At 36.7% G+C, this 21,199-nt stretch overlaps 1 protein-coding gene across 1 annotated transcript in view; it reads right to left on the bottom strand.

The window, feature by feature from the left end:
- Positions 1–21,199, bottom strand: part of JMY (junction mediating and regulatory protein, p53 cofactor) — a 94,489-nt gene that overhangs the window by 23,492 nt on the left and 49,798 nt on the right. Inside the window, 2 exon segments of the mRNA XM_007079982.3 lie at positions 9,716–9,885; positions 17,909–18,059. Coding sequence (XP_007080044.2) covers positions 9,716–9,885; positions 17,909–18,059 — 321 coding nt within the window.

Below are 21,199 nucleotides of genomic sequence, written 5' to 3'. Positions count from 1 at the left end.
ATATAAACACAAGGAATTATCTAGAATTCCACATTTCAGAACTCTTTGAAAACTAAAAACAGCCATAATTTCTTTGATGTCAAAACCTAATCTCGTAATCCATTTGTAGGAAGCTATCCAGAAATGATGTGAATCCCTATTTATTCCATTTGATGAAAGTATGTTTCATTAATGGAATAACAACACTTGTCTGAAGTTATATGTCCTAATCTGTCTAAAATTTGGAAAACTTAGAACTCTAATAAAACATATCTGGCCTCAGAGATTTGAGACAATGGCTTATAGGCTTGTAGTATAAAGGGTTATGTTTTAGATTTAAGAGATAATATACATAAAACACTAAAGATAGGGCCAGAAACATTTTTAAACTTTTCTATTTATTTTTTTGTAATTAATATCAAAATATATTAAGATGACTAAAAGAGAATTTCGTAAGTAATATAAAAACTTTTACAGTATTACCTAGCTTTTTCTACTTCAAGACTTTGAAATTTCTAACATATAGATACAGAACAGACTATCTACATGTTTGTTAATAAATTAAAAACAAAAAAAGAGAGTCACTACCTGGACTAGCACCCTAGCTGCCCTACCTCTGTTCAGACTGTGTCCATCACACCAAAGCTTCTTGCTGTTGAAACTTCTTGGCAAGGTCCATTTGAAATACAACTGTCTGAAGCATGGGAATTGTATTTTTCCCATCTTTCTATTCCCTTCCTTGATACTTGCATAATATGTAACACAGATTAGAGTAATCGTGTCTAAGATTTATGGAGTTCTTACTCTATGTGCCAGGCATTATGCTAAATACTTTATATACATTAACCAATGAAATCATCACTTTCCTAAAAGGTATCTATTGATCTTATTTCATAGAGAGGTTAAGTAATTTACCCAAGGTTATGTAAGTAATAAGTTTGCAGAATCAGGATCTACATTATTCTGTCCAAATATGGTAGCCTAAAGTTACATGTGGCTATTTAAATATAAATTAAATTAAAATTCTGTTCCTCTGTCACATAAATCACTTTTCAAGAGCTCAATAGATAGATCTGAGTAGTAGGTACACTACTGAAAAGTGCAAATATAAAACACATCCATTGTTGTAGGAAGTTCTACTGAATAGCACTGTTGAGACCCTAAGCTTAGGTCCCCTAGGGTATACTATAAATGCTCCATAAATACTTAATGATTTAAAGAGAAATGACATGGGGGAATATAACCTTAAAAACAGTTTAGCTGTATGATTTTAGAAGAATAACAAAATTATGGATAGTGAGGATGCAGCCTCAGGATTGGTATGTATTTAGCTCAACATTCTAGCAGTAGATGTATGTTCATAGAGAGGAACTCAAGGAATCAAAGTTTCTAAAAAACGTATGGCGAATGGTTGGCATTCTCTGCCAAGAAAAGAAAGCACATTGATACCTTTCTTAGAACGTTCAACAAGGAAGGACTGTCATCCAAAAAGTTTTCTGGTTAATTCTCTGTTAAGCAGAGAACATGCTAAACGAGATGTGATTGTATTTTCTGATGTTTCATCCTAGCATCTCAATCTTGGCATCTCCTATTTCAATTAATAACTACAAACAGAATCCCCTTATTTCATTAATAATCCTTATTTTAATAATACTTTTTACACATATACTATTCCTAACCCTGTGTCATTTTATGTATTTTCGTTTTGTTCTGTGGCTGTGACTAATTAAACTCACCCTGGGTTCTTTCAAAGGTCTTGAGCCAAAGAGACATCAATGTTTTCAGGAGTTTTTGATGGGAAAATTTGAACACCAGTGGCAATCTGGGATCAAAGGTTCAAGTACAGATGATTTGCAAACCTGTTAAATTTGTCTGCAGAACTGTAAGTATATGCATATTTCTCTCAGTAAAGAGTTCCTAGGTTTCAAATTCTTTTTTATAGAGAGCGAGTGAGCAAGAGAGCACAGACATATGCAAGTGGGAGGGTGGGGAAAAGGGACACAGAGAATTGCAAGCTGGCTCCATGCTCAGAGCAGAGCCCAACAAGGGGCTCGATCCCATTACCCTGTGATCATGACCTGAGCCGAGGTCAACAGTGAGATGCTCAACCAACTGAGCCACCCGGGCATGCTCGTCCCCCCCCACCGCCTCCCACACACACACCATGCCAGCTTTCAAATTCTTAATAGTGCAGGAGTCTGGGACCTCAAAAGGGTAAGAATGACTACAATCAAGATCCAGAAACATTTATAAAGGAGACAGATTAAAAGAAATGGTATGTACTCCTAAAGCATATTTAAAGGAGTTAAAGAATTTAAATGTCAAATATAGTTTTGCTTATGTAGGTATAATTTAGTACTTAAGAATTTACAAGTTTAGCACTACACATATCAATTATTACTAAATATTTTTTAATATCTGATTTTTTTTTAATTTCTGATTTTAACTAAAAAAAATTTTCTTAATGTTTATTTATTTTTGAGACAGAGGGAGACAGAGTGTGAGTGGGGGAGGGGCAGAGAGAGAGGGAGACACAGAATCTGAAACAGGCTCCAGGCTCTGAGCTATCAGCACAGAGCCCGATGCGGGGCTCGAACTGATGCGGGGCTCGAACTGATGCGGGGCTCGAACTGATGCAGGGCTCGAACTCATGAACCGTGAGATCATGACCTGAGCCAAAGTCGGACACTTAACCGAATGAGCCACCCAGGCACTCCTCTGATTTTAATTTTTAAAGTATTTTATATTGTCACATCAGGAAGAAGTTTTCTCTTTAAAAACAAAAACAAAAACAAAAAAAACAAGACACAATATACTGTATTTTTTTTTAAAGAACAAAAGTCTCCCCATAATTTAAATAACAGAGCAGTACTGTATTATCAAGTGTTCAATGGAAAATCACCTGTTTGGGATGGACTTAATTCATATTTGCTCTGTTTCTCATGAGTAATGTGGTCACCTTAAATTAATGCTAATAAAACTGGTGTAGTACATCATAGATATACATAAAAAACACAATATGTACATTATATACACTCAAGCATAAACCTGGCAAGAATGACTGGTATGTTTACCAAACCCTTTGAAGAATTTAAACACAATCCAGAACATTAAGAAGGAGACCATTAAGGTAATGGGGTGGCCCCAGGGAAAATGACCCCACAGGTAATTATCCTAGACTCCTGGGGCCCATTTTAGCCCAGCCCTTCCTCTACAACCCTAGACCAACTCCAGTAAGAACAATGTTCTTACAATAGCAAACAGTCAGAAATCTTACCCTAAGCAGTTCTTTTAGGCACTCTATAATTCACTGTCAGCCTGGTTAGAACAACAAAGCTAGCACATGTGATAAAGACAAAGAATGGTACTCAACTTCCCAGGCAATAAAATGCTAGGATTAAAACACACACACACAAACCAAAAACCAAAAACCAAAAACCAAAACCTAGGATTTTACGTTTTAAAAGTTCTGGAACTTAGTATTTCAGACAGCTTGTGACATAAATGAGAAAGCTTACTAGGAAAAGGAGATTGCAATAGAAATGCTTCAGGGGAACATGAGTAGGACTGAAATCCTTGCAAAGAGATTCTGAATACAGGGTGAAAAAGTTCCAGGACAAGACAAGTTACAATTTTGCCTTTAACACTAGTAGCAAATAAAATATAAGGGGAAAAAAATCACAATTTAAAGTCATTAACAAAAAGATTTCTTTCTAGATCATACTCATTATACATTATAAGCTATCTCACTACTTTTTAACAAGAGTAGATAAGCATATGCACTTTTAAAATGTCAATAGGGACCAACTTAGCCAAAAAAATTTCATACAGCTGTACTAATAAAAGTGGAGACATTTTGTTTTTCCTTAGAGACTAAAATATACTACTGCCACATATAGCCAGTGTCCTAACAACCAATACAGTCAATCCATAGAATGGGAGCAAATATTTTCAAATTATGTATCTTATAAAAAACTTGTATATAGAATATATAAAGAAGTCTTTCAACTTAGTAATAAAGAAAACCACAATTTTAAAATGTAAAAGGTATGAACAGATGTTTCTCCAAAGAAGATAAATAAGTAGGGAATAAGCAAATGAAGAGATACTCAATATAAATACCATGAGGGAAATGCATCTAAAAACACAATGAGATACCACTTCACACTCAACCAAGATGCCATAATAAAAAAGACACATTTTAAGTGTTAATGATTGTGTAGAACAAGATGTGTAGAAATTCTAACTGTTGTACACTGCTGTTGGGAACAGTTGCTTAGGAAAACAGTCTGACAGTTCCTCAAAAAGTTAAACAGCAGTTTTCTCCTAGGGACATACCAAGATAAATGAAAACCCTATACTTGACAGGGTTCACAGCAGCATGGTTCATAATATCTCCAAAAGCAGAAAGAGTCCAAATGTTTATCAACTGATGAATGCACAAAATGTGGTAATAACAATGTAAAGATCATTCTATCAAAAAACTAAATTAAGCATGCATGGTTTCCCAAACAAAAACTAAAGCAGTTGTTGACCACACTAAGCCAACCCTGAAAGAAATCTTAAAAGGGGACTGTGGGTGTGTTGGGGGAGAAGGACAACAAAGACTAGAAAGGAACAGAGACACCAACTTTACACATAACACAAAGACTCTGAATTCGTATCTATCAATAGTCACTCCAAATATAAATGGACTACATGCTTCAATCAAAAGACACAGGGTATCAGAATGGATAAATAAAAACAAGACCCATCTATATGCTGCCTGTAAGAGACTCATTTTAGACCTAAAGACACCAGAAGATTGAAAGTGAAGGGACAGAGAAATATCTAGCATGCTAATGCACATAAAAAGCCAGAGTAGCCATACTTGTTATCAGACAAACTAGATTTTAAACCAAACACTGTTAAAAGAGATGAAAAAGAGGCATTACATCCTAATTAAGGGGTCTATCCAATAAGATCTAATGATTGTAACTATTTATGCCCCCAATGTGAAAGCACCCAAATACATAAATAAATTAATAATAAACAAAGAAATTCATTGATAAAAATACAAAAGCAGTAGGGGACTTTAACACACCATGTACAACAATGGATAGTTCACCTAAGCAGAAAATCAACATGAAAGTAATTGCCTTTTTTTTTTTAAAGTTTATTTATTTATTTATTTGGGGGGGGTGGGGGGAGAGGGAGAGGGAGAGGGAGGGAGGGAGAGAGGGGGAAGAATGAATGAATATGAATGAGTGGGGGAGGGACAGAGAAACAGGAAAGAGGATCCAAAATGGGCTCAGTGCTGACAGCAGACAGACTGATGGGGGGCTCAAACTCACAAACCAAGAGATCATGACATGAGCCAAAGTTGGATGCTTAACTGAGCGAGCCACCCAGGGGCCCTGAAACCATGGCTTTGAGTAACACATTGGACCAGATGGAGTTAACACATATTCTGAACATTTCATTCTAAAGTAGCAGAATACATGTTCTTTTTGAGGGCACAAAGAACATCCTTTAAGATCTCCTACTGGGTAACAAGCCCTCAACAAGTACAAAAAGACTGAGACAATACCACACATATTTTCAGACCACAATGATATGAACTTGAAGTCAACCAGAAGAAAAAATTTGGAAAGACCACAAATAACATGGAGGTTAAAGAACATACTACTAAAGAATTACTAAAGAATGAATGCAGTGGCTCAATCAGTTGAGTGTCGGACTTCGATTCAGGTCACAATCTCACAGTTCGTAAGTTTGAGCCCTGCATGGGGGCTCTCTGCTGTCAATGCAGAGCCTGCCTGGGATCCTCTGTTCCCTCCCACCCCTCTCTCTCTGCTGCTCACCCACTCACGTACTCTCTCTCTTAAAAGTAAATTAAAAAATTAAAAAATATATATATACATATATTTATTTATTTTACATATGGCCTACTGGTGAAAAGAAAGTGACTTCATGTTTTTCCAAAAATGACTTAATGACATAATGTATGATACAATACATTGCTGACAGTGCAGAGCCTACGTGGGATTCTCTCTCTCCTTCTCTCTCTGCCCCTCCCCTGCTTGAGCTCTCTCTCAAAATAAACATTAAGAAAAAGAGCACCAACTGAACAGTTGTGCCTAAACCATGAAATGTCATTATACACCATATAGGACACCATCTTAGGTTCATCCCTAACACGAGCTTTAATCTTCATTCATTTTTAAAACTACAGGTGACCCATGAACAACAAGGAGATTTGCTTCTTCTAATAGTTAGGAAAACTATCAGCAAATGACCATGTTGATTGAATACCCTTTCATAAGAAGCCATCTGCCCCTGATGAACACAGATGCAAAAATCCTCAACAAGATATTAGCCAACCAGATCCAACAATATATTAAAAAAATATATTAACCGCAACCAAGTGGGATTTATACCTGGGCAGCAGGGCTGGCTTAGTATCAGCAAAACAATCAATGTGATTAATTCACATCAATAAAAGAAAGAACAAGAACCACATGATCCTCTCAATAGATGCAGAGAAACCATTTAACAAAATACAGTATCCTTTCTTGATAAAAACCCTCAAGAAAGAAGGGATAGAAGGAGCATACCTCGAGACCATAAAAACCATATATGAATAAGACCCACCGCTAATATCGTCTATAATGGGGAAAAACTGAGTTTTCCCCCTAAGACCAGGAATAAGACAGGGATCTTCACTCTCACCATTGTTATTCAACATAGTATTGAGTGTATTAGCCTCAGCAATCAGACAACACAAAGAAATAAAAGGCATCCAAATCCGCCAGGAGGAGGTCACACTTCACTCTTTGCAGATGACCTAATACTCTATTATGGAAAACCCAAAATATTGCACCAAAAAACTGCTAGAACTGATCCATGAATTTAGCAAAGTGACAGGACATAAAATCAATGCACAGAAATTGGCTGCATTCCTATACACCAACAATGAAGCAACAGAAAGAGAAATCAAGGCATTGATCCCATTTAAAATTGTACCAAAACCCATAAAACACCTAGGAATAAATCTAAGCAAAGAGGTAAAAAATCTTTACACTGAAAACTTATGAAAGAAAGCTTATGAAAGAAATTGAAGAAGACACACACAAAAAAATGTAAAAATATTCCGTGCTCCTATCCAGAACAAACACTGTTAAAATGTCAATACTACCCAAAGCAATCTACATATTCAATGCCAATACCTATCAAAATAACACCAGCATTCTTCACAGAGCTAGAACAAATAATCCTAAAATTTGTAAGGAACCAGAAAAGACCCCGAATAGCCAAAGCAATCTTGAAAAAGAAAACCAAACCAGGAGGCATCACAATCTCTGACTTCAAGCTATACTACAAAGCTGTAATCATCAAGACAGTATGGTACTGGCAAAGAACAAACGCTCAGATCAGTGGAACAGAATAGAGAACCCAGAAATGGACCCACAAACATATGGCCAACTAATCTTTGACCAAGCAGGAAAGAACATCCAATGGAATAAAGACAGTCTCTTCAGCAAGTGGTCCTGGGAAAACTGGACAGCGACATTCAGAAGAATGAACCTGGAGTTTCTTACACTGTACACAAAAATAAACTCAACATGGATGAAAAACCTAAATGTAAGACAGGAAGCCATCAAAATCCTTGAGGAGAGAGCAGGTAAAAACCTCTGACCTTGGCTGCAGCAACTTCTTACTCAACATGTCTCCAGAGGCAAGGGAAATGAAAGCAAAAATGAACTACTGGGACCTCATCAAAATAAAAAAGATTCTCAACAGCAAAGGAAACGAACAGCAAAACTAAAAGGCAACCGACAGAATGGGAGAAGATATTTGCAAATGACATATCACATAAAGGGTTAGTATCCAAAACCTATAAAGAACTTATCAAACTCAACACCCAAAAAACAAATAATCCATGAGGAAATGAGCAAAAGACATGAATAGACACTTCTCCAAAGAAGACATCTAGATGGCCAACCAACACATGAAAAAACGCTCAACATCACTCATCCTCAGGGAAATACAAATCAAAACCACAATGAGATACCTCCTCACACCTGTCAGAATGGCTAACATTAACAACTCAAGCAACAACAGATGTTGGTGAGGATGCGGACTAAGAGGATCTCTTTTTGCACTGCTGGTGGGAATGCAAGCTGGTGCAGCCACTCTGGAAAACAGTATGCAGGTTCCCCCAAAAAACTAAAAATAGAACTACCCTACAACCCAGCAATTGCACTAAGTATTTATCCAAGGGACACAGGTATGCTGTTTCGAAGGGACACATGCACCCCAATGTTTTATAGCAGCACTATCGACAAGAGCCGAAGTATGGAAAGAGCCCAAATGTCCATCGATGGATGAATGGATAAAGAAGATGTGGTATACATATACAGTGGAGTATTACTCGGCTATCATAAAGAATGAAATCTTGCCATTTGCAACTACGTGGATGGAACTGGAGGGTATTATGCTAAGTGAAATTAGTCAGAGAAAGACAAATATCATATGACTACACTCATATGAGGACTTTAAGAGACAAAACAGATGAACATAAGGGAAGGGAAACAAAAATAATATAACAACAGGGAGGGGGACAAAACATAAGAGACTCTTAAATATGGAGAACAGAAGGTTGTTGGGGGGATTGTGGGAGGGGGTATGGGCTAAATGGGTAAGGGGCATTAAGGAATCTGTTCTGGAAATCATTATTGCACTATATGCTAACTAACTTGGATGTAAATTAAAAAATTTTTAAAAAGGCCATCTGTTCTGGTCAAATTTAATAATAAAGTGTTTAACAGTGTTTAAAGATAATGGCCTCAGAGGTAATAAAAATATTGTAATTAATGGTTTCAATATTTTCAAGCAAGACTGGGGGGGGCGGTTATTCCACATTGCACTGGACAGTATGAGGATACTAAAACCACTGATGAACAGGACGATAATGAAAAAGTAAATTTTAAAAGATCATTTAGATAAATTTTAAATATGTCTATCAGCAACCTTTTCAAGGATTTGAAAAACTGGTCTTTTTTTTGGGGGGGGGGAGGGTTCATGAAGAGGTCTTAAATTAAGTACAGTCAAGAAAACGGACCTCTTTTGAACCTGTTTTGTGTTCAGTAATAAAATGGGAAACTCCAAAAGGTAATGGTTCTGAATTAGGATTTTTCTTTATTGCTCTGGGCAGTGCAACTTTTTAAATAATTGTCAGAGCTTTAAGGGGTGTCTGGTGGCGGTTAAGTATCCGACTCTTGGTTTTACCTCAGGTCACAATCTCACAGTTTCACGAGTTCAACCCCCCATGTCAGGCTGTGTGTTGGCAGCACCAAGCCTGCTTGGGATCGTCTCCATCTCTCTCCTACCCCAGTTGCAAGGTCTCTGTCTCTCTAAACAAACAAACCTTTTTAGAAGATTTTAAAAAATAACTGTCAGACCTTTGAACCTTACAGTACAAAACATTTAAAAGACAACAATGAAATTCTAATGTCAACTTTTTAAATAGTGTACTGCTGCCTACAGTCACACCGCGACGCTTATGAGAATACCTTATACGTCTCTTACTAGTGGAAAACTCAAATCAGAAGCCCCCATCTTGAGTACCATCTCATGGAAACACTGCAAAATTAACTGCCTACAGAGTCAGAAAATGCCAGTCCTGTACAAATACAAAAATCAAATAGCAAATCTTATCTTCAAATATTATATATTTTTCTGATGGTTTTGTTACCTCTTCTTTGAGTGCATGTTTCCTCTGTTCCAAACAGATCTCTTTTGCTCTCATCATCTGCAAAGTCTCCTTAGAAACAGCATACTGGAGCTTTTCCATTCGTTCTGCAGCTGCTGCCCACGATGCTTTACCAAATTTCTTCTGATCTGCTCGCATTCGATCGTACACAGCTATTAATAATAATTTTTTAAAGAGACATTAAGACGTAAGACAACTTGATACTAAACAGTTTGAAAGTTTCAGACTTCACTAACCACACACTTAAACATACAAATCCTACTCCCTTAGGTTTCCTATATAGCAGCTCTAAAACACAACTCAACAGTATCTTAGATTCTAAAATCATCACTAAGAAATCTAAATAATCATCCTCAGAAATTTCTGAAGATAAAACTGATTTGTCAGATTTTAAGACTTTTGTTTAAAATATGTATTTTGAGAGAGAGTAAGCACACAAAAGCAGGGGAAAGTTTGGGGGGGGGGGGTAGAGAGAGAAGAGGAGAGAATATTAATCCCAAGCAGGCACTGCACTGTCAGCAGGGAGCCGGGTATGGGGCTCAATCCCATGAACTGTTGAGATAATGACCTGAGCGGAAATCAAGAGTCGGAGTTGGACGCTTAACCCAATGTGCCACTCGGGCACCCTGATTTTCAAACTTTTAAAAATATTCTTCCATATGTTTAGTGTCATTAAATTCTAAGTTTTTATACTTTATTCTACAAAGGTTTATACTTTTTCCTGGGTATGCTAATTGAAATCAGTCATAACTATTTAAGATTATTTATTTAAATCCATGTGTTAAATTTGATCATCCTGAGTCCTCCAAAAATACTACAATGATCTGATGGAGCAAAAAACAAATCCTAGATGTTATCATGGAGCTTACTCAGAGGTTAGAGCTGGAACGGCACAATCAAGACTCAAAGAAAACATCTAGTTTCATCTTCCACCTCCCCCAAAAAGAAAAAAGAACTTTTTATTTACAACAACAGAGCCCTATGTCAAGAGATACTTCTTGACATCAAACAGCTAGTATCTTCTAGTTAAAGAAGTTTATCACTAATAATATAGTACAGTAGTGGCTTATCCTGGGTCCTTACACAATAAAACCATCCTTATGCCCACCCACTTTAACAGGTCAGAGATACACTCGTTATAAAAGAGGTAGGCAATGTGATTAGCACTGAACATCATCTTTAAGTCAGTACACACTGATTAGTAGTATCTTCTATATGTCCAGAGGTAAATGATAATTAATTTTGTACTACCACTGTGTCCTAACCATCTTGTGCAAGGAAGTATATCTCAGTAATCTTTGTCTCAGAGTTTTATGAAATCTTAAAAAAAAAAATTTTCCAGTAACACAAGTACATACGTAAAACTTAAAACTGTACAGGCAGGGTTATAACTAATAAGAGCAGTTTCTCAGGCTCAGCTCTTCCCTACCCCCTAGTCTCAATGCCCAATGCTTTTAATTGTTTCTGGTGGTTATTTCAATTAAAAAAAAAAATACTGCTCTTTATGAATTTACAATTAAAAACTATCTTTTGAGTTCCTATTAGATAAGAAATTTTGCTGACTTACAATCGCCTCTGAATATAGTTAAATCAATTATTTTGATTTGTTTTCCTGTGGCCTTCAAGTGCTAACACAAAAGGGTTAATTTTTTAGTGCATAACTTTGCTCTGAATCTCAGTTTTAGGCGAACAAAATCTATTCATGTTGGCTGAACAAATGATTCTGCAATTTTAAATTTCTGACCATCTTTTAAAACTGTATTTTAATATTTCTGCAACCATAAGATCAACACAGTAGTACAATGTAGGGAGGAAAATGGATTTGAAGTGAAATAATTTTGAGTTAAATTCCCAATTCTACCTATAACTGACACATAACTTTTGGCAAGAAACTTAATTGTTCTTCGGTTCAATTCCATTGAGTTAGAAAAGGAAATATCGTACCTAAGTCTAAAAGCCTTTGTGGGAATTGAGAGAATGACAGTTACTTAAATGTCTCTTCCACTTCACATGGCACCATCAATTCCTCTCTACTTTAGTCTGAGGGGTAGCTCCCTGTCCTAATTCAGTCTCATGTTTTACCTACCACAACAGCTAGTCAATAACTTAGTCTTCTAATACCTTGACTAGAACATATTCTTACATCTCACTGTTAACTCACTTCATTTAGAATTATTCTCCAACATCTCAGAAATATGACAGTAATAAAGAAAATTGTGAGTGTACGATGTTTGCAATACCCCTAGAATAGGGGTGTCTCTACAACAGATTCTTCTCTCCTTATGATGGCAAGAAAAAAGATTCTTCCTAAGGAGACCATTTACATTATCAGAATAACAACTCTATTATAATGGTCTACAAAGATCAGTCAATGTAAATAAAAAAAAAAAAAGGCTCTGAAGGCAATGCAGTTCTGGTATTCACAAAGTATCATGTTAAATCTGTAAGAAAAAAAAAAGTTTAATGTGCTAACATGTATACTTGTCAGAAATGAGCCAATTTAAGATGTTTTTAAAAGCTGAGCAGAAATTGGGGTGCCTGGGTGGCTCAGTCAGTTAAGCATCCGACTTTGGCTCAGGTCATGATCTCACTGTTCATGAGTTCAAGCCCCACCATCAGGCTCTGTGCAGACAGCTCAGAGCCTGGAGCCTGTTTCGGATTCTGTGTCTCCCTCTCCCTCTGCCCCTCCCCTACTTCTGCACTATCTCTCTCTCAGAAAAATAAACATTAAACAAAAAGCTTGGGGCGCCTGGGTGGCTCAGTCAATTGAACGTCCGACTTCAACTCAGGTCATGATCTCTCAGTTCATAGGTTTAAGCCCCACGTCGGACTCTGTGATGACAGCACAGAGCCTGAACCTGCTTCGGATTTGGTCTCCTTCTCTCTCTACCCCTCCCCCAGTCGTGCACGGTCTCACTCTCTAAAAATAAACAAACGTAAAAAAAAAAAAAAAAAAAAAAAAACTAAACTAAAAAAAAAAGCTAAGCAAGAATATATCAAAATTAGGTTACATGTGGCTCTGTATAAGAAAGAAAAGAAGGGGCTGTTTTACTCTTCCTCTAAAAAGAGAAATTAGAAAGTCAACCTTGTTTTTGGAAACAAAGGAGGACTTTTACTCTCAGCAGCATAAAGCCAAAGAGAGATCTTCACTTCGTTTCTCTAACAGGGGGAAGGAAACACACTCAGGAAAGGAAAATTAAAAGTCCAAGCAAATATGTGTTTGGGTTCAAGGGCTTCCTGCTAGGATAAAGTCACCAGAATTGAGGTATAAAGAAGGCTACAGTGACTCTGATGAATTATTTGAAATCCTAGAATGATGTTAATCATATGTAAAAAATGTTTAGATTAAAACTGGAGAAGCACAGTATAAAGAACAATCATCAAAACTGTAAAGAACCAGAACCAACAAACTATAGGCCATATATGAGAACATATAATCACTGCAATCATGTAACAAACCATATATTAAAAAACTGATAGGCACACAAAGTGGCTGCAGAGGCAGTAGGATTACAGATGTGTGTGGGGGGGTTCCCCTCTAATATTCTAAATTTTCTGTAATGATGATATATTTTTAGCATAATGCAAACTTTTTTTAAATATTAAAAAGTGCATCTAGAAAGCAGACTCTAAACCAAATAGTATACATACAACTATTTCATATAGTTTACAGTAGGAAATGACATCTTTAAACATTTAAAGGAACTACCATTAATGTTTTAATGTATTGTTCTCTTAATTTTGTAAAATTAAAATTTTAGTTTTTAAAATTATCTTAATGCTCTAAGTTAAATACTCAGGAGTGGGACTGCTGGGTTATATGGTAAGCATATCTTTAACTTATATAAGAAACTGCATTCACTTTGCAGATTGCCTGTACAATTTTGCATTACCACCAGCAATAAAGGAAGGGTTCTTGTTACTCTGCGTCCTTTTCTGCTTTTGGTATTGTCAGTATTTTTTATTTTAGACATTCTAATAGGTGTGTATTGGTATCGCATTGTGGTTTTAATTTGCATTATACTAATGACTAATAGTCTTGGACATATTTTAAGTGCCATCTTTATCCTCTGTTCAAGCCCTTTCCACAGTTATTAACTGAATTGTTTTCTTATTGTTTAGTTTTAAGAGTTCTTTATATAGTCTGGATACAAGTCCTTTGTCAAATGTTTTTTGCAAATATTTTCTCTCGAATACTATCTTTTCATTCTCTTGGTAGTACCTGCCAGAGTAAAAGTTTCTAACTTTGGTGAAATTCATTTTATCAATTTTTTCTTTTATGGTTCATACTCCTCAATTACTTTAACAGTTTGTATTTGTAGTGCCACTGCTACAAACTCTGCTTAACTCTCTAGGTTACTAAGATTTTTCTCTTAGTTTTCTTCTGGAAGTTTCACAGTTTTCATTTAGATTTATTTTGAGTTCATTTTTGTACAAGGTGTGAGGTTTTGGTCAAGGTTCATGTTTCTACAAGTGGACGGCCAAGTGTTCCAATACCACTTATTGTTTCCCACTGAATTGTTTTATCAAAGAGTAAATGTCCATGTATTGTACATTTATTTCTTATTCTCCATTCTATTCCATTGATATACATGTCTATCTCTTCCATTAATACCATACCACAGTAGCTCTATAATTTGTAAAGTCAGGTAATGTGATTTTGCTTGTGGTTTTCTTTTTTCCTAAACTGCTTTATGTATTTTAGTTCCTCTATGCCCTTTCATGTACATTACAATTAGCTGGTTTATGTTTACAAGAAAAAGTCCTGCTGGTATTTCCATAGGTACTATAGGTGTCTATACATCACTTTGGGGAGAATGGAGATCATTACTATGTTGGATATTCCAATATGTGAACACAACATGTCTATCCATTTACTTATGATAAAGAAATCAAAGACCTGTTATGTAATTGTAAGCATTCAAATTCTGTACATGTTTTGGTAGAAAGTCACTTGTTTAACGAGTTTTAAAAAATAGATTCCATACAGTTTTCGACATAAACAATATTAACTAAAATGGGGACAATTTTATTTTTCTTGCCATATTACAATATTATATTATGTTGAACAGGGGTGGTGTTAAGAGTAAACATCCTTGACTTTGTACCTATTTTAAAATGGGGGAAACAATTCGGCCCTTCATTAAATGTGATGTTGGCTACAGGGTTTTTGTGGATGCCTTTTATCGAGTTATGGAAGTTCCTTTTCTATTCCTAGCTTGCTGAGTGTTTTCAACACACAGGATGTCCTATTTTGTCAAATGCTTTTTCGGCATCTAGTGATATGACTGACCGTGCAAGTTTTTTGAAAAGACTAAAGCTTCTCAACCTCAACACTTGTGACATTGTGTGCCACAAAATTCTTTGTGGTAGGTTGGGCCGTCCTGTATAACATAGGATGTTTAACATAATCTATGGCCTCTGCTAGATACTAGTTAACACCCTGTGTAGCTATGACAACCAAAAAGGTCTCCAGAGACTGCTAAATGTCCTTTTGTGATACATTTATCTCTAGTTAAAAACCACAGCTTTAACCTTCAATTTGGTGGATTACACTGATTGATGTTCAAATACTGAATCAAGAAAAATCCTACTTGGTCACAAAGGTTAATTTCTTAAAAAATTTGTACAATACTTTAAGTTTGCCAATATGTATGCAGGATGCTGATCTGTAGGGTTTTTTAATACTGTCTTTATGTAGTTTAGGATTTAGGATATTGCTGATCTCAGTCATATAAATTCGAAGTATTCCTTCCTCGTCTGTATTTTTGGAAGATCTTGTGTGAAGCTGGTCCTACTATTCAAATGTGGTAAAAATTTGCCAGTGTACCTCTTTAGGCATAGAGAATTCTTTTTCTAAAAGTTTTAACTACAAATCCGATTTCTTTAATAGTTATAGGGATATTCAGGTTATTGATTTCATCTTGAATTGATAATTTTATCTTCCTACAAAAAATTGTTGCATTGGACGGTGGGGGGTGGGTCCAGTCAGTTAAGCATCTCACTTTGGCTCAGGTCATGATCTCACAGTTGGTGGGTTCAAGCCCTGTGTTGGGCTCTGTGCTGACAGCTCAGAGTCTAGAGCCTGCTTCGGATTCTGTGTCTCCCTCTCTTTCTGTCCCTCCCCTGCTGGCACGCTGTCTCTCAAAACTACATGAACATTAAAAAAAAGAAGAAATTGTTGCATTGAATCAGATTTGCTGGATTTGAATGCACAGAGTTGTCTGCAATATTCCCTTATTATCTTTTTGGGCAAGGAGCACCTGCCTGGGTGGCTTAGTTGGTTGAACACCCGACTTGGGCTCAGGTCATGATCTTGTGGTTTTTGAGTTTGAGCCCTGTGTCTCACTCAGAGCCTGGAGTCTGCTTCAAATTCTGTGCCCTTCTCTCTCTCTCTGCCCTTCTCCCTTTTGCTCTCTCAAAAATTAACATTAAAAAAATTTTTTCAATAAAACACCCAGAAGTGAACTGAGAATTGTGTAGAATCTAAATTAAAAAAAAAAAAAAAAATATGAAACTCTCCCGAAGAAAACAAAAGATGTAAATAAAATGGCAAGATATACAAACTATACGATTTTTTTCAATCATATTAACATAAAAATAAAGTATTTACTCTTCTCATTAATATTAAAATCTGCCTGTCAAATTCTACAATATTACAGTTCTTATCAGAATTACATTAATTTTGGGGTGCCTGGGTGGCTCAGTCAGTTAAGCATCCAAGCCTTGATTTCGGTTCAGGCCATGATCTCATGGTTTGTGAGATGGAGCCCTACGCAGAGCCAGCTTGGAATTCTCTCTCCCTCTCTCTCTCTGACTCTCCTTTACTCATGCGTACTCTCTCAATCTCTCTCTCAAAATAAATTTAAAAAACATTTAAAAAATAAAATAGGGGCGCCTGGTTGGCTCAGTCAGTTAAACATCCTACTTTGGCTCAGGTCATGATCTCACAGTTCATGGTTTCCAGCCCCGCATCAAGCTCTGTGCTGACAGTTCAGAGCCTGGAGCCTGCTTCAGATTACATGTCTCCCTCTCTTTCTGCCCATCCCCCACTCATGCCCTGTCTCTCAAAAATAAATGAATGTTAAAAATAATTATAAATAAAATAAATAAAATAAAAGCTGGTGGTGTTTACAAATATAATTTGTATACAGAAAGTTAAAATTTAGGAATACTTATAACAGATGTCTTTTGAGTTAACATATAACATAAATATAATAAAAATATCAATGAATATAAGAATCTCTTATTCATCAATAGAAAAAAACAGCATACAAAAATAAGCAAATGTATGACTAATTGGAAATAAAGGATATGAAAATAGCATTTATTACATGAAAACAAAAAAGATCAACTTAGTAATAATCAAGGAAATGCAAAATTTAAAAACACAATACTATTTTTCACCTAGCAAACTATTTTGTGTATGTGTGTTAGTGACAATGTCAAATGATTCTGAAAAACCAAGGAAAGCATTCTCCTTTGGCACAGTGACATTCTGAAGGAATAAACTGCTTCAAATAAACCTTTTAAGCAAGTGTGGATTTGCTGAAGGAATAACCTAAAAGCTAAACTGTGTTAATGTCAGGTAAAAAATTAAAACAGCAAATAGCAGTGGTTTTAAACAGCTATTGAAGGATTTCTGTGGCCCCGTGGAAGGAAGCGGGAAGAAATGGACCTTGACAGACCTTGCCCTATGTATCTCTTCATTTGGCTTGTCTTGATTTGTATCCTTTAAAAATGGTAATTGTTTGTGCTTTCCTGAGTTCTGTGAGTCATTGTAACAAATTATCAAACCTAAAAAGGCTGTATGAACCCCCAAATTTGTAGCAGTTGGTGAGAAGTGCAGATGACCTCGGAATCCTCTATAATTCCAAGTTGTATCTTCAATGGGGGCAGTCTTGTTGGGAACTCTGCCTTTAAGCTGTGGGGTCTGTAATTTGTTAGTCAGAATTGAATTATGCTATAATAATACCCCATTACTATTTTTTCAGGTGAGGTATATGTAAACACATGCCCCAAAAAGAAACTTAATTTCTTGATAGTAATCTTTTTCAATGGCAAGACTATGAATGGTCTTTATACACTTTTCTACAAACCTGCTGCAAACATAAAATATTTAAACCACTCCTTTCCAAAAATATCTAACAAGGATAACTTTACTAGGAAACTCACCTTTTTGTGCTTTAGCTGTTATTTCAAAATATTTGACAGTAAGATCCTGAATAGACAAAACAGCCATATGAGCTTTTCGCTGCCAATCAGCATCTTCTTTTTGTAGACTTTCAATTCTTCGGGGACCCAGATAGTCATTCTCCATAGAAATCTTTAGAGGAAAAAAAGAAAAATTAAGAAGTCTATTTCTTTATTCACTCCTTAAACATTTACTGAATATTTAGACATCAGGCATTGTGCCTGGTGCCAAAACAAAGAACGTTTGTATTTTCTTGCTCTAGAGTATAAGCTATTAATTTACAAAACAATTAACCCATTATGTTAAAGACATATTTTTTTAAATGTTTATTTATTTTGAGAGAGAGTGAGAGCAGGGGAGGAGCAGAGAAAGAATCCTAAGCAGGCTCTGCACTGTCACCACAGAGCCTGGTGCAGAGCTTGAACCCACAAACCACGAGATCATGACCTGAGCTGAAACCAAGAGTCGGATGCTTAACAGACTGACCCACCCAGGTGCCCCTAAAGATATTTAATACAGAAATTTGTTTCCCATTCCTCTTTATATTCTTTTTCATCCTTCCCCTCCTCCAAATATAAGCAAAGGACATACAGCAAATGTTAAGATGTTATTTTTGGGTGCTGAGATAACAAGAAATGTATTACCTCCTTTATGATAGTTGCATTTTCAGGTTAAGAATTATTTGCGCCTCTAGGGGTGCCTGGGTGGCTCAGTCCATTAAGCGGCCAACTTCGGCTCAGGTCATGATCTCACAGTTCATGGGTTCAAGCCCTGTGTCAGGCTCTGTGATGACAGCTCAGAGACTGGAGCCTGCTTCGGATTCTGTGTGTGTGTGTCTCTCTCTCTCTCTGCCCCTGCCCCATTCATAGTCTCTCTCTCTTTGTCTCTCTCTCTCTCTCTCTCTCTCTCTCTCTCAAAGGTGAATAAATGCTAAAAAATTTTAAAGAATTATTTGTGCCACCAAAATACTTATAACTGACATAAATAAATAAAATAATTGAAAACTCAACTTGTTAAGACTGACAATAAATAAAAAATCAGTCCATCTATCTACTAACAATCTCTGGTCAGAAACAATAGACAAAAATTCACTACTGCTTGCAAGAGTTACAACTAAAACAAAAAGACAAAGAAAAGTTGAAAATCGAATTATGGACAGGGAGGTACCAGATGAGCACTAAAGTAAAATCACACAAGTGACAGTGCTCTCCATCCTGCTTTATCATACAGTGAAAAAAGACCGGTTAAAAAATTAAATGGGGGGGGGGGGGCGGTGAGGGTCATCTCGGTAGCTCCGCTGGTTAAGCGTCCAACTTTGGCTCAGGTCCTATCTCACAGTTTGTGGGTTCGAGCCCCACAGTGGGCTCTGCGCTGACCGAGGGGATTCTGCTTGGGACTCTCTTTCTCTCCCTGCACCACCCCCTTTCAAAATAAACTTAAAAAAATTAAATGAGAAATTAACACCTTACTAGGATGATGAAAAAAACAGACAAAGATATAAACTCATCCCTGGCACAATTCTGAAAAACTAATCAACTATCATGAGCCACCAAAAAATTTGTTTAAAAAATTCAGAAGTAGAATAATACAAGCCATATTCTCTAAATGGTGCAATAAACAAATTAAAAGAATAGCCTAAAGCCAAAATAAAATTTTAATCACCAGGAAATTTAACCTACAGGAAGGTTAACATTTGGTTTTACTCTTGAATAGAGGCGGAAATATATGAAAGAGCACATAATATAGAGCCCAGCACACACTGAGTAATGTATTAGCAGTGTTATGAATGGACAATGGCAAGCCACAAGGAGGGATCAAGAATGACTAGGGAAAAAAACTTTCATGTGGAACTGCCACTTCCTCAAAAAGTGAACAATGGAGGAGTGGCTGGTTTCAAAGGGGAGCAGATCAAGCATTTGATTTTACATATGTTAAGTTTGATTTTGCAAAGGTCATGGCTAGAAATATAAATTTGACAGATGATATTTATAGCCATGAGAGTGAATGAGGTTATCTAATGAAGTCAGGAGAAAAGGGCTCATGATGGAGCCCTAAGGAATTCCAACATTGTGAAACTGGGAGAACAACATACAGAAACCAAGCCAGAGGGAGTGGGGACACCAGGAAAAGTATGGACTCACGTAACAGAAATTAACCTTGTGCAGCACCGCTTGGGGGTCAAGTAGGGTGACAACTAGTATCCCAGATCTAACAGCATTAAGATCACTGAACTTAGCAACATCGGTTCTGAAGTATAGACAAACATCCTTTGCCTATTAACTCCCATCACATCCTCAGATCTCAGTTCTGGACATAAAGTTACTAGTTCATGAACTCTTCCCTGACTCCCCATTATAACCTCTTCAGTGCAACACATTTAACTTTCTTTCTTTCATAGCATTTACCATAATCATACTTTATATGATTTCGTGAGCTTTAAATATTGTTTTTTATTATTTTTTTAAATGTTTATTTACTTTTGAGAGACAGAGAGACACAGCGCAAGGCAGGGAGGGTCCGAGAGAGAGGGAGACACAGAATCTAAAGAAAGCTCCGGCCTCTGAGCTGTCAGCACAGAGCCCGATGTGAGGCTCGAACTCACATCTACGAGATCATGACCTGAGCTGAAGCCGGGCGCTTGACTGACTGAGCCACCCAGGCACCTCCTGTGAACTTTAAATATTAACTGCTTCCCCCTTTCAAAGTTCCATGAGGGCAGAGAATACATTTTGTGTGTGTGTGGCGGGGGGGGGGGGGGGGGGGGGGGGGGGGGCGGTATTAGGTTTTTTAATTTTTTTGCTCTTCACTAGCACAATGCCAGGCATAATCCAGGCAATCAAATGGATGAGTAAATTAAAAATTCACTCTACACCTGTTTTTGATGAGGAGAGAGATGTAGAAGTGTGTATAAATAAATACTCCTTTGACTGATTTGTCTGAGTAAACAGAAAAAAGGGTGGTGCTAGAAGAAGACAAAGCTTAAGGGTAGACCCTTTGCTTTTTGTTTTCTCTAATGAGAGATCACGGATGAGTAGTGACAAGAAATATCCAGCAGAGGAAAAACAAAGATACCAGGGGGGAAATGGGGCTAATTATAGAACATGGGAAAGGACAGGATTCCAAGTACTGGTGTAGTGATTTGCTCTTGGTAAATGTAGGGGTAGTTCCTCCATGGACATAAAGGAAGGCAGGTTTTGGATTTGGTAGAAGGATGAGGAGGAATTCCTGTTTGATTACCTCAATTTTCCCCTGTGAAGAAAGAATCCAGAAAA

This window comes from Panthera tigris, chromosome A1 (genome assembly GCF_018350195.1).
Source record: "Panthera tigris isolate Pti1 chromosome A1, P.tigris_Pti1_mat1.1, whole genome shotgun sequence".
NCBI lineage: Eukaryota > Metazoa > Chordata > Mammalia > Carnivora > Felidae > Panthera > Panthera tigris.
This window is presented reverse-complemented; position numbering and strand designations above follow the sequence as displayed.